The sequence below is a fragment of the Globicephala melas genome, chromosome Y (genome assembly GCF_963455315.2).
Source record: "Globicephala melas chromosome Y, mGloMel1.2, whole genome shotgun sequence".
In the NCBI taxonomy this organism is placed as follows: Eukaryota; Metazoa; Chordata; class Mammalia; order Artiodactyla; family Delphinidae; genus Globicephala; species Globicephala melas.
The window spans coordinates 2,575,888-2,590,273 of record NC_083336.1 but is presented as its reverse complement, the minus strand read 5'-3'; the positions used below and the strand labels follow the sequence as shown (position 1 = coordinate 2,590,273).

Sequence of the window (14,386 nt, the reverse complement as noted above, 5' to 3'; positions counted from 1 at the left end):
AAGAAAAACCATCATGTGGCCCTCTGCAAGCCAAAAAGGAGAGGCTTCTGGAGAAACCAAATCTGCCAGAACCTTAATGTCTGACTTCTTGCCTCCATAACTGTGAGGAAATACATTTCTATTGTTTAAGCCACCCATTATGTGATACTTTGTTATGGTAGCCCTAGCAAACTATTACATTGGTCCTCACATACAATTACAAAAAGAATTAGCTATGAAATTAATCTCCAGAGTACAATCTTAGTCATTAAAAAAGACTATACAGGGACTTCCCTGGTGGTGCAGTGGCTAAGCCTCCGTGCTCCCAATGCAGGGGGCCCAGGTTTGATCCCTGGTCAGGGAACTAGATCCCACATGTGCCACAACTAAGAGTCCACACGCTACAGCTAAAGATCCTGCATGCTGCAATGAAGATCCCACATGCCACAAGTAAGACCTGGCACAGCCAAATAAGTAAATGTTAAAAAAAAAAAAAGACTACACATGCACATATGTTTATGTGATTTTATGAACAAAAAGAGGTTTGGAAATATACATGTTATCAGTGCTGTGGGACTGAATTCTTTTATATACTTTTACATTACAACTTACGTAATAAAAATTTAGTTTTAAAACTACAAAATAATTCTAGGACTATGTAACTTACAAAAAGAACAGTGACACTTAACAAAGAGTGTGCTTCAGAATCACTCAAAAGAACACTCTCCAGAAAACACACAGGAGGCCAAGAAGAGTGCCCAGAAAGGCTGATGTTTTCTACAAACTGTGTGCAAGAACCACAAACTTAATGTAATTACAGTTTTGGTACTGTAAGCTTAAGGTAAAAGGAACATGAAAATCTTCACCAGAAGTATGATGAAATCATTTGTACAGAAATTCTAATGTCCTGTTTCTGCCTAAAACATTATCTCCACATAAAGAACACTGTATTAGTCTAATCTCAATTACATAATAAAAAAATTAATGTTCCTATTTTATTCAGGAGTCTGTTCCCAACCAATGTAGCACTGCCAATACAATCTTAGAATCAATCTATCTTAATAGATAAACTTTCACTCACTCCACTGAGTTCAAAATGGAATGTTGTCCTTGGTTTTCATAAACTCAATACTATTTTAAAATTCAAAAAAGCACATAAAGACTTCAATTTACTATTGCTTCTGTGTCCTTAAAAGCAAATCAACAATGCATAAAGACTGAGTCAACCATTAAAGGCCAAAAGGTTAAGTCCTTACCAATAAGTCGGGGCTCTGAAGTAAAGTCTCTTAGAGGTACTGGAATTTTATTAACGATATACTCACAGACAACTTCAATATTATATTTCAGCTGAGCAGAAATTGGAATAATAGGAGCTCCTTCTGCTACTGTACCTATATGACAAAATTCAGAAAGATCCAAATTTGTCATTTTTACAGAATTTGTCCCATAGACTACTAAAGATTATTACATGGATATCCAGACATAGATATACAGATGTCAGCAAAATATGCCATGCTATCATCGTGTTCAGAAAGATGACAGTGTTTTTTCTCTCTAATTAAACATCAATCAAGAAGTCAACAGAATGGACCAAATGAGTTTTTATAGACACAACTTTTCCTTTTCTTTACCACATAATCTGGCTAATAAAGCCAGCCTATCTAATAAATAAAAGAGAAGTCAAATGTAAAAAATAATTTGCATCATGTCTTGCCCCAAATGAAAACAATATGTTTTACAGAAAGGGACACTAAAGATTAAAGAAAGCATTGTCAGTTGCAATTTGGGAAACAGATTCTCAATGAGAGTCTAAATAATTTGAAAACACACCAACATATATAAAAAAGCCACTTTCATTCATTTTACTATCACTGGGAAAGAATTTTAGAAACATCAGACTGGTGCTCACTTTGACAGCACATATACCTAAACTAGAATAATACAGACAATATTAACATGGCTCCAATGCAAGAATGACATGGAAATGTGAAGTACTCCATATTTTTATTATAATAATCAATCTGTTATACAGTTAAAAAAAAAAAAAAAAGCAATGTTTCCGTTTTTCCGTTTGAAAAAAGCCCACCTGGTAACCTTCATAGAATATAACTTCTTTTCTATCTAATATGTACTTTTAGCACATCAAACTCAGAAACAAATTTCACTGCTTCTATAAACTGGCTAAAAGCAACAAACATCTTACGTGATACAGAGAAAGAGGGCTCAGTACCCTACCCACAGATTCACTTCGTTTTTGATAATTAAATTCTTAAAACTTGATTCATGCATTTATTAATTACAGCTTCTTACCTTGTACAAATGCAAGGATCTGTTCATACTGTTCTTTAGCCTGACTTTCTTTTACCAAATCAATTTTGTTTTGTAGAATCAAAATATGCTTCAGTTTCATAATTTCTATGGCAGCCAGGTGTTCAGAAGTCTGAGGTTGAGGACAGGATTCATTACCAGCTAAGTTGATTATGAAGAATTAAAACACAAAAAAGATGAGTAATAAGAATTAGTTCACACCTAATAGAGACTTTTGGATGTCTTAAAGCAAATTCCTGGACACCAGTGCCAAGTGTCTTTGTGTGCACATTTAAATTCAATGACAGACTGCCCTGGATTCCCCAGTCTTTTGGCTCCTATTCATGGTGCTATGCACAATCCTTGGAATCAGCTAGTTTGGCTTCTTTCAGACTGCACTAAAGGCTTTTTACTCAGGCATAACACATGCCCCTCTGGTTCTGTGTAGTCTTTGGGATATTCTGGCTTCAGAATAGTTAAGAGTAGAAAAGTTGCTTAATGTAGTCTTATGAACAATAATTAACCAACCACAAATGTAGACAACCACAAAAATGGCTCAATGATCCCCATGTCTGACATTCACACCCTTGTGAAATCTTTCCCTTTAAATGTGGGATGGATCTAATGACCTACATCTAATGAAGAGAACACTGCAAAAGAGATGGAACGTCACTTCTCAAAGTAGGTTACAAAGACCCTGGCTTCCAACCTGGAAGTTCTTTGTTTCTCTCAAACAAAGATCCATCACTAGGACAGATGGGAAGCTTATGGAGGCCCATGTGAGGAGAAATCAAGGCATGACTGAACTTTAAAAAGTGTACTCTCCAGCACCAGACAAGTCTTGAGGTAACAAGTCTGCATTCTGCTGACAGATGGCTATAACTTCATGAGACCCTGAGCCGAGACAGCAAAACTCCTGAGCCACAGAAATAGTGATTAAATGTTTGTTTTTCTACTTACTACATTTTGAGGTACACTGTTACATAGCAATAGACAACAAACACAGTTATTCATTTTAACAAAAGGGAAAAACACTACCTGCAAAAATAACAACGTATTATAAAGTACTATGTTTTGTCTAGTACCCCAGTGATCATCTCCCATCTCCTTGTTCCAAACCCATTCTGAATGCTTGTTAAAAAGCATAGCCTTATAAAACAAAGCATTTGGCCTTGTCCCGAAAGACGTCTAGTTCTTGCCTTTGGGCTTCTTGAAGATAAGCCATGTCATCTCTGATAGAAGTGTCCTTATTCAGGGCAGGAGCAGACTACATCAAATCTTAAGAGAGAGGCTGCTACACTTGATAGCCTTAAACAGGCTGGCCATGCCAGAAACACCAACCATGGGGATTGAAGACATGAGGTCTCTGCTGATTTGAAGATTAAAATCAACCACATGGGCAATCAATCACTCATATGTATGTAATGGAGCCTCAATAAAAACTCTGAACACCAAAACTGAGGTGAGCTTCCTTGTTGGCAATATTTCACATGTAATGTCACATAATGACACCAAGAGAGTAATCTCTGCCTCCACACAGAGGACAATGGAAGTTTCATGTTTGTAACCCTCCTAGCCTCTGCCCTTTGTGTCTCTTCCTTTGGCTGACCTTAATTTTGCACCTTTCCCTATAATAAACTGTAATTGTGAGTAAAACACCTTTCAGTGAGTTTTTTAAGTCTAATAAATTATCAAATTTTAAGGATGATTTACAGGAGTCCCTGAATTTGCAATTGGGTGTCAGAAACAAAAGCGGTCTTGTGTGGAGACAGTGCTCTCTAACTTTACACTTGACCCTAAAATTCATGTAATCTCCAGTAATAAAATCTCTTGACAGCTCACAGAGAAAGCACAAAAAACTTCCCAGCTCTGAAAACCTTCACACACCTCTTGATTTCAGCATTTCACATGAATGTGCATCTAAAAAACACCATTATGTCAATATTGCAGTGGAGCGCTCAAAGATATTTGAAAAATACCCTTCTCCCCACCCCCTCATATTACTATATTAAAAATTCTAAGATAGTAAGAAAATGCATTGCTGTCTTACAAATATATTTTTTTCCCTCACTACTCAAGAATTTCACCAGATATAAGCCCCAGTTTAACTTGCTTAGTATTTCATGATTGCTGGCAAGCAGGCATGGATACTAATTTGGATGACCAGTTTATTCTCATTTATGGTCACTAGAGACCCTTCTTCCCCTTTAAATATTCCACACTGGATCGGCTCCACACTAATTTGTCAAACCAATTCTGATGTTATTTACCTATTAACAGAAGAGCTGCATCCATCACTGCTGCACCATTCAGCATAGTAGCCATCAAAATATCATGGCCAGGACAGTCAACAAAGGAAACATGTCTAGTAATCAAGAAATAACAATCAGCTTTAAGATCAACTAGCATTTAAACATGCAAGTCGCAGACTTCTAAAAGTTGGATCACTTTGAAAGAAATTAACCTTGCTGCAAAGTGGCTACAAAACATGATGCTTCCAGAATTTTGAAATGACACTCCCCGTTTGAAATTAAAATGACTGATGATACATTCCAAAGCAGATAAAATTAACTATATGCAGATATAACTTACCTAAAGACAAGGCTGTAATAAGCTTGGGATAACTCCCAATCCAATCAAAGTGAAAAAGATACTGACTTTATAGAGTGTATAAATAGGAATAATAAACTAATAACAATAATAAACTGGGAATATTCTTGATTTGAAAGCCAAACAATGAATTATAAGGAATGTGTTTATTTGCCTACCAAATACAATATCCAAATCTTTAGACCATTGTCTAGTGGGATCATTTATTTCATCTGTTAAGTTGAAAGCTGTATGTTATAGTCCCTTCTGGACATGTTCACAAATATTATCTCTGCGTCACTAGTATGTCTTTTGACCCTTCCAACAGATCTGTTGCTGAGCAATATCTTTTTAATTTTGATGTACAACAATTTACTAATTTTTTTCATGGACTGTACCTTGCCATATCTAAACACATCAGAGCAAGTCCCTTGTCCAAAAAATTTTACCTACATTTTCTTCTAGAAGTTTTTATGGTTTTATCTGATCCATTTAATACTCAAATGTGTCTATATTTCGAGTATGCACTCAAAATGTATGAGTACACACAAACATCAAAAGAAAATGTACATTTTGAATGCAAGGCATTAGGTTTAAAACTAGAATTATTTTTAATTGTTCCATCACCTGTTTGTTGAAAAGCCTGTTCTCCTCTGCTGAACTGCTTCTGCACCTTAGTCAAAAATCAGTTGGGACATATTGGAGTTGGTCCATATCTGGGTTTTCTAACTCTGTTCCACTGATCTGTGTCTCCCTTCACCAGCAATACATAGTCTTGATGACTACAGCTAGATACACTTTGAAGTCAGGCAGACTAACTCTTTCTATTTTCTAACTTTACCAAAATTGTAGCTATTTAATTTCATCTCTCCAAATAAATTTTAAAATAACTTTATATACACCAACAATAAACCTTGCTGGAACTTTTTTTGTTTTTGTGCAAAACTACTGTATTTACAAAAATGGCACAAAAGTGAATTCAACAGTCTATGCACATGCACACTTCATTCACATCTTCAACAACAAAAGGTATTCTAACACTACAGAACTGAATAAGAATACTAGCTTCAACAGCAGCTGTTAAGCACTGGAGTCACATAAGTTACACCAGAATGGGCAATTATTGCCCAAGTAAAATTCTATTGTTAAAGCTGAAACAGATTTAAGGCCATTCAAGTTCAAGCACAGAATACAAATCTTTTGAAGCCCCATCTATTTGTGTTTGAAATATGTGACCTTTCTTCTAACTTGTGGTCTTAAACTTCTGTTTTACAAAATCCAAAAGGGAAATACAGAAGAAATCAATAAAATAGCAGTTACATTAAATAAGAGTAACATACAAAGCTATAATTAAGATGAATTAAAAAAGCCAAAACATTAAAATTGTAAAACTTGCTTGTTACTTGCTGGAACCAGCCCTACACTAGGAGTTAGGTAATATATACAATTATTTTCAAGTAGATTACTTTACATTGCTCTAACATGTTCTTTTCATCAGTGGACTGTTAAACTAATCAAAACTCTACACATGTATATTCCCTTACACACACACTACAACTACCTGCAAAGCCATAACTCTCAAATGACTTAGTGAGTGAAAGGAAATAAAAAGTGGAGAAGTAACATATTAAGGAGAAATAATGGGAATTAGAAAATTCATGCAGTTCAGCTCTTTTAATCAGCCAGCCCTTGCTGGCACTTTGATAAAATTTGTATTAAACCTGTATATCAGTTTAAACAGAATTAGCATTTTATTCTCTGGAGTTTCCAATGTGCGAACAGAGTGTATCTATTTAGATTTTCTTTGACTTCGTAATTTTCACAGATTTTTGCATATATGTTCATGAGAGATATTTTCCCATAGCTTTCCTTTCTTGTAATGCCTTTTTCTGCTTTTGGTATAGGGTAAAGCTTTCCTCATAGACTTCCTCTGCTTCTATCCTCTAAAGAGATAGTGTCTTCCATCTAAGTATTTCATCTTTTTGAGACTTAAGTACAGCAGTTTAGATTTTGCTGTGTGTACGTCCATTGCTGGTACACAGAAATATAATCAACTTTTGTGTGCTGACCTGGTATCCTGCAACCCTGCTTATGAAGCAAGATTTTTTCTCTTTCCAATCTGTAACCTTTAATTATCTTTTCTTAAAATAATTTTATCTATGCAAAAAAAAAACCTTGCTAGGATTTTGATAGGGATTGCATTAAACCTGTATATCAACTTGAGCAATCTGAATAGGTTTATATCAATTACAGAAGTTCAATCAACAATTAATAATCTCCCCAAGCAGAAAACACCAGGTCTAAATGGGTTCACTGGGTGAATTCTACCAAACATTTAAGGAAGATATTACACCAATACCCTACTTGCTCTTTAGAGGATAGAAGCAGATGAAACACTTTCTAATTCTATGAGGCAAGCTTTACCCCAATACCTAAACCAGACAAAGCCATTACAAGAAAGGAAAACTAATGGAAAATATCTCTCATGAACATAAATGTAAAAATCTTCAACAAAATATTAGCAAATCTAATCCAACAATGGATAAAAGAATTACATGCCACAACCAAGTGGGTTTTAACTCAGGTATACAAGGCTGATTCAATACCTGAAAATCAATTAATGTAAGCCATCACATCAACGGGTTAAAGAAAAATCACATAATCAAATAAACAAATGCAGGAAAAGTATCTGACAAACTTCAACTCCCATTCATGAACTCTCACCAAATTAGGAACAAAGGGTAACCTCCTCAAGCTGATAATGAGTATCTACAAAAGCCCTATAGCTGATGTCATACTTAATGGTGAGAAACGCAATGCTCTCCACTAAGATCAGGAAAAAGCAAAAATGTCCCTTTTACCAATGCTTTTTTTTTTTTTTTTGCGGTACATGGGCCTCTAACTGTTGTGGCCTCTCCCGCTGCGGAGCACAGGTTCCGGATGCACAGGCTCAGCAGCCATGGCTCACGGGCCTAGCCGCTCCGTGGCATGTGGGATCTTCCCAGACCGGGGCACGAACCCGTGTCCCCTGCATCGGCAGGCAGCCTCTCAACCACTGCACCACCAGGGAAGCCCCTACCAATGCTTTTGAACACAGTAATGGAAGTCCCAGCTTGTATAATAAAAACAAAAGAAAAGGAAATAAAAGGTATACAGATTAGAAATGAAGAAATAAAACTGCCTTTGTTTGCAGATGACATTGTTAAAGGCGACAAAAAAAACTCCTGAAACTAATAAGCAATTATGGTAAGACTACAGATTTGAGGTTAATATATAAAAGTTAATCACTTTCCTAAATAGCAGCAATGAACAAGTGGAATTTGAAATTAAAAACACAAATCATTTACATTAGCATCCCCAAAAATAAAATACTTAGGTATAAATCTGAGAAAATATGTATAAGATCTATATGACGAAAACTACAAAATTCTGATGAATGAAGCCAAAGAACTAAATAAAAAGACAGATATCACATGTTAATAGGTAGGAAGACTCTACATTGTCAAGATGTCAGTTCTTTTCAAACTGATCTACAGATTCAATGCAATCCCCATTAAACTCCCAGTCAATCATTTTGTGGATATCAATAAACTGATTCTAAAGTTTATATGCAGAGGTGAAAGTCTCAGAAGAGCCAACACAGTACTGAACAACAATAACAAAGTTAGAGGACACTAGGCCACTTCAAGACTTAGTATAAAGGTACAGTAATCAAGAAACTGCAGTATCTGAAAAACAGTTAAACATATTAATGGAACAGAACAGAGACCCAATAAACAGATCCACATTAATAGAGTTAACTGATCTCTCAAAATGGAACAAGGGCAAAGACAGTCTTTTCAACAAATGGTGCTTTACCAACTGGACATTTACATGCAAAAAAATGCATCTAGGCAGAGACCTTGTGCCTGGTAGAAAAATGAGTTCAAAAGGATCACAAAACTATAAAACTCCTAGAAAATAACATATGAGAAAACACAGATAACCTTGAATAAGGTGATCACTTTTCAGGCACAATACCAAACCACAAAAAAAAAGAACTGATAAACTGGGCATCTCAAAATTTGAAATTTCTGGGAATTCCCTTGTGGTCCAGTGGTTAAGACTCTGCGCTTCCAACGCAGGGAGTGTGGGTTCAATTCCTGGTTAGGGAACTAAGATCCCATATGCCGCAAGGTGTGGCCAAAAAAAATTAAAAAAAAAAAAAAAAAGGAAAGGAAATTTCTGCTCTGTGAAGACACTGTCAAGACAATGAAAAGGGGCTTCCCTGGTAGCACAGTGGTTGAGAGCCCGCCTGCCGATGCAGGGGACACGGGTTTTTGCCCCAGTCTAGGAGGATCCCACATGCCACGGAGTGGCTGCGCCCATGAGCCATGGCCGCTGAGCCTGCGCGTGTGCTCCGCAACGGGAGAGGCCACAACAGTGAGAGACTCGTGCACCACAAAAAAAAAAAAAAGAGAGAATGAAAAGACAAGCAAACTGGGAGAAAATATCTGAAAAAGACATATCTGACAACAAACTAGTACCTAAAATTCACAAATAACCCTTAAAACTCAAAATAAGGAACAGGTTAAAAAATGTGTTCAAGACCTGAACAGACTTAACCCCACTAAAGATATACAGACAGAAATTAAGCACATGAAAAGACACTGCACATCACGTCATCAGAGAAATACAAATTAAAAAAATAAACACATAAAAAACTGTTTGAATGGCTTAAATTCCTAATACTGACACCAACAAATGCTGCAAAATGTGGAAAAACAGCAACTCTCATTCGTTAGACGGAATGCAAAATAGGACAACCATTTTGAAAGAGTTTGGTGCTTTCTCACAAAATCAAACATCCTTTTACCATCTGCACCAACAAATACACTTCTTAGTATTTATTTACTCAAATCAGTTGAAAACCTATGTCCACATACAAAAAAAACCTGCATGCAGATTTACAGCAGCTTTATTCATAACTGTCAAAACTTAAAAGCAACCAAGATGTCCTTTTGTAGGTGAATGGATACATACGCTGTGATATACCCAGGGAACAAAATATTGTTCAGTGGTATAAAGAAATGAGTTACCAGTTACAAATTGATATGGAAAATAAAGGCATACTATTAAGTAAAAGAAGCCAATCTAAAAAAGCTAAATACTGCATGTTTCCAACTATTTACTATTCTGGAAAAGGGAAAACTATGCAGACAATTAAAAAAATCAGTAGTTGCCAGGGGTTACGAAGGAGGGAAAGATGAATACACAGGATACAGAGGATTTTTAGGGCAGCAAAACCACTCTGTATCACAGTATAACAATGAATACGTGTCAAAAACTTTTGCAAATGCACAGCATGTAAAACATCAAGAGTAAACCATACGTAGACCATGGACTCTAGATCATAATGATTTGTCAAAACAGGTGAATCAACTGTAAAAAATATACCACTCTGGTAGGGAATGCTGAAAATGAGGTAGGCTATGTTTGTACACTGAGGATGAGAAATCTTCTGTACCTTCTGCTCAATACTGATTTCAATCTAAAACTCTCTAAAAAAGTCTATTAAAAAAAAAAAGAGAATGAACTACGGACATGCTCAAAAACCTGGACAGCTCTCAAAAATATTGTAATGAGTAGAAAAGTCAGTTTCAAAAAGCAATATATTGTATTTAATGTATACGACATTTCTGAAATAAGAAAATTACAGTTAACAATTAGTATTTCCCAGGCATTAAGAATAGTGGGGGAAAATGGAGCGATCTTTGTGTAATATCTGTTATCCAGAAAGTACTGGTGGTTACAGGAATGGAAATGTGACAAAATAAGGTAGATGCATATACATACTTTATATCAACAGTTATTTCTTTGTTTTGATGTTATACTGTAGTTTGATGTAGTACTATTAACTAGTAGGGCAAAATGAGTTAAAGACATGTAGGTCCTCTATGTTATCTTTCCAACTTCCTGTTATACTATAATTATTTCAAAATTAAAAATGAAAACATGGAGCAGAGCTGCTGGAAAATGAAAGAAAGTGTTACATTTGCAATGATTAATAATTTTAGGTCTAGCCTGATCTTAAAAAAAAAATTCAGCAACATAGAAGCATATAGATTTTGAGTAATTTTAGTTTTTAAAATTTGTATGAAAAAAGTTTAAGAGATTTTTGATGTTTTCATAGAAAGCGTAAAACTGTAGTCATGTGAAGCAAAACAAATTGTTTAAACAAACAATAAAACATTAAAGAAACCACATTTGTGTTATGAGAATGAAAATTGTCATTCAAAAAAGAAGTTTGCTCAAGGGTTCCTAGTGTCTTGAAAGACTAAGTGAAATTGCCAGCCTAATTCAGGGCAGTCCAACGAACAAAAATAACTATGCTTTCAAAACTGTTACCATTTTCAAAAATTGAATATTCACGTCCTTATGATCTAAAACTTCTTTGGGTAATTCTAATACCTACATGTGTTGGTTGGTGGACGTCAGGGTTCTGAGGAATTAAGACACACAAAAACATTCCAAAAACGGATAGAGACAGACAAAAGTATTAAAAAGACATAATTAAGAAAGTCTTTGGTCTCCTCTGAAGAAAAAGAAACAAAGGAAGCCTGGAAAAAAAAAAAAACCCCCACTAAACGTAATTATTTTATTCTGGTAATTCTTTATAGAACCCACATGTACATATTTTAGCTTAGATTTAACTAACTGGCCTCTCAATTTATTTTTCTAGCTTTAAGTGCATAACAACGAACTCTTAAAAAAGTAATTAGTGACTACTGTAAACTGTAAATTTCTTAGCTAGAAAATGTTTTGGCAAAAATGCATCTGTATCAAGCTTAGGTTTGAATCACTGTTTACATTCTCAATTAATTTGTTCCATGAGCACAAGACAAAAAAGTGTGTTTAACACAAAAATGATCACCTGACGAGTTTGAAGTTCCCTTTGGTCCCTGGAATGTCTGTAGGAAACTCATCAGGTGTACTACTTCCACAAGATCTATAACATTCTGGTCGAGGACAACTTCCATCATCAAGTTTGTAAATCTAAAAGTTTCAATGAAAAAACTGAATTTGTCACTTGCATATCTAAAAATTCAAGTAAAATGATTTGTCCTTCCACAGTATACTATGTACCTTGGCATTAGCATACCCAAGCTTGATTGTAATATTTCTTTCTAGTTCATTTTTGAATCTGACAGTGTGAACTCCAGAAATAGCTTTTACAACAGTAGATTTTCCATGGGCAACATGACCAATTGTACCTACAAAGACCAAATAAAATTAATTTACATGCATTCCATTACACCAAATATTTCAGTAAAGTTAGAAAAACAAAAGGCATAACTCATTGTAAATAGTTCAACCTACAACCACCAGTGATTTCATTTTCCACCTCCATGTATTCTTTTCAACACAAAACTTTTTCTGAAACATGACCAAAAATAACTTTCCATGTACCTGAAAACTTTATTTAAAAACCATACTTAGTGTAACATAAGCTACTCAACTTATTACTCTCAAAAAGAATAGTTCACTTGAAATAAACATTCATTGAAAAACACACAAAATTTTGTATAATTAGAAACTTGCCACTGTGTGTGTGTGTGTGTGTGTGTGTGTTGTACACGGGCCTCTCACTGTTGTGGCCTCTCCCGTTGCGGAGCACAGGCTCCGGACGCGTAGGCTCAGCGGCCATGGCTCACAGGCCTAGCCGCTCCGCGGCATGTGGGATCTTCCCGGACTGGAGCACGAACCCGCGTCCCCTGCATTGGCAGGCGGGCTCTCAACCACTGCGCCACCAGGGAAGACCGCCAGTATTTTGATTGAGGTAAACATACATGAAAATCCCATAGCGGGGGGAAAAAAAGAGAAGGAATCCATGAAAATTAGAAAACAACATCAGTTTAATTACAAGAATTAAATACACGTTAAGAATGATATAACGTTTTACAATTTTTTCATAACTGTAGATGACTTAATAGGTTTTAGTGCCAATACAGATGCTAAAATATCTGAGGTTTATACTCAATTAAGTTCTCTTCAAAATTACAAAAGTGTCAACTAATAATATAAATAAAAGATTATTCTAATAATAGATTAGATATCAAATAAAACTTTTCAGGCCCTGTTAAGGGCACTGTTCTTAAAATAATCCTGTACAAAAAGCATTTTCACCTCTTCTTTAACCTTCTGCTACACATGCATATACCTCTACGTGTATCTATGCCTTCCCATTCTAATGGAGAATACTGTGTTTCCCAAGAAATCGAGCAGGTGCTTGCTCATAAGAGCCGAAATCTATTCCTTATATATCCGAATCCTCCTATAATTCAGTTAACGGAAAGTGAAGAAATCAAAAATCATCATGGAAAAGCAACCAAGTCAGTCCTCCAGAAAGGTAACACTCTATGCAATAATTTATGCTTACCTATATTAATTGTGGCTTGTCTGCTGATAACTTCCTGCGAGAGTGGAGTCAACCTGCCAACGTCCTGCAATGAAACATTTTAGTTTAAACTACCTAACAAAAGACAAACCAGAACTTAGATTTCACGTTCTGTATCTACAGCTTGCCACCATCTACTCAACGCTCCACTGCTTTCCAAAAAATATCTTTCTTGTTAAGGCATTCTTTATTCCAGAGTCATAATTTTGGGGCTAATAAGTCCTAAAAGGCCTTTAGACTTACAAAAGAGACTATTATTTTCACTAACTCTAGAAGATTTGGAAGGCCGGAGTCCCAAACTTTAGGAGAATTAACACCAAGGACAATGTAAACAGTTCCTTCCTATAATTAAAGATGCTAACACACTCTTTTTCCAGATCTTCAGAGGAAAATACCTTAATGGCACTTAAAACTATGACTTTCCAGCCGAAACCTTCGGGGTTTCCAGGTCCCACGACCTCATTTACACCCCCATGCCCAAGTCGCAGCCCTGCTGGAGCGCTCCTGAGAAAGCCCGGGCTCGCGTCTCCTTCCTAACCCAGGCTACCGACAGCCAGGTATTGCCATGACTCAACGCCTCCCGGAGGCCAGGTCATCCCCACTCCTGAGCTCACTCCAATCCACCTACAGGGAAGCCTTACCAATGTGGCGAGATCCTGGCGAGAAAGATGTGGCTGTCCCGAAGTCACACAAGCCTCGCCCCCCGCCATCTTGCCGGGAGAAGAAGTAAGTCATCCAGAGGACTGCCTGACCGTTCGCATGCCCTCTTGTGCGGGGGCGCAGCTGCGGAGGCTGGAGGGTCGACTAGGTCGCACGCCGGAGAGAGGAGGATGATCGATGCTCCAGAGAGGTCGCTGCGTGAACTTATTTCGCCTGACTTTACACCTTACCTGCAGGAAAGCTGACGACAAAACGAGAGGCAAAGTTTAGGGATGTATTCGTAGCAAACCTTTTGGATATTTGTGCAGGCGATGCTAAGGGCAGCCCCATAGAAGGACCTTTGTTGGGTGGGTGATGCAATCCAGGCTCCTGCTGGCAAGGGAGCGGCCGTTTCCGTTTTTACTTGTGGATGGC

At 36.6% G+C, this 14,386-nt stretch overlaps 1 protein-coding gene and 1 non-coding gene across 4 annotated transcripts in view; one reads left to right on the top strand and one right to left on the bottom strand.

The window, feature by feature from the left end:
• Positions 1 to 14,111, bottom strand: part of LOC115849784 (eukaryotic translation initiation factor 2 subunit 3-like) — a 34,631-nt gene extending 20,520 nt beyond the window's left edge. Inside the window, exons 1-7 of one of the 3 annotated variants that reach the window (XM_070044762.1) lie at positions 13,954 to 14,111; positions 13,295 to 13,358; positions 12,001 to 12,128; positions 11,789 to 11,910; positions 4,557 to 4,651; positions 2,290 to 2,448; positions 1,236 to 1,370 (exon numbers count right to left, since the gene is read on the bottom strand). In XM_070044762.1, the coding sequence (XP_069900863.1) occupies positions 1,236 to 1,370; positions 2,290 to 2,448; positions 4,557 to 4,651; positions 11,789 to 11,910; positions 12,001 to 12,128; positions 13,295 to 13,358; positions 13,954 to 14,022 (772 nt within the window). In that variant the 5' untranslated portion in view covers positions 14,023 to 14,111. The remainder of the gene's footprint in view (positions 1 to 1,235; positions 1,371 to 2,289; positions 2,449 to 4,556; positions 4,652 to 11,788; positions 11,911 to 12,000; positions 12,129 to 13,294; positions 13,359 to 13,953) is intronic. The other 2 variants (XM_030851404.3, XM_030851402.3) reach the window with 2 other exon arrangements.
• LOC115849785 (U6 spliceosomal RNA) lies at positions 1,881 to 1,985 on the top strand. Its single transcript, XR_004038136.1, has one exon. It is a non-coding gene; the product is annotated as a U6 spliceosomal RNA (small nuclear RNA).
• Positions 14,112 to 14,386: the final 275 nt, after the last annotated feature.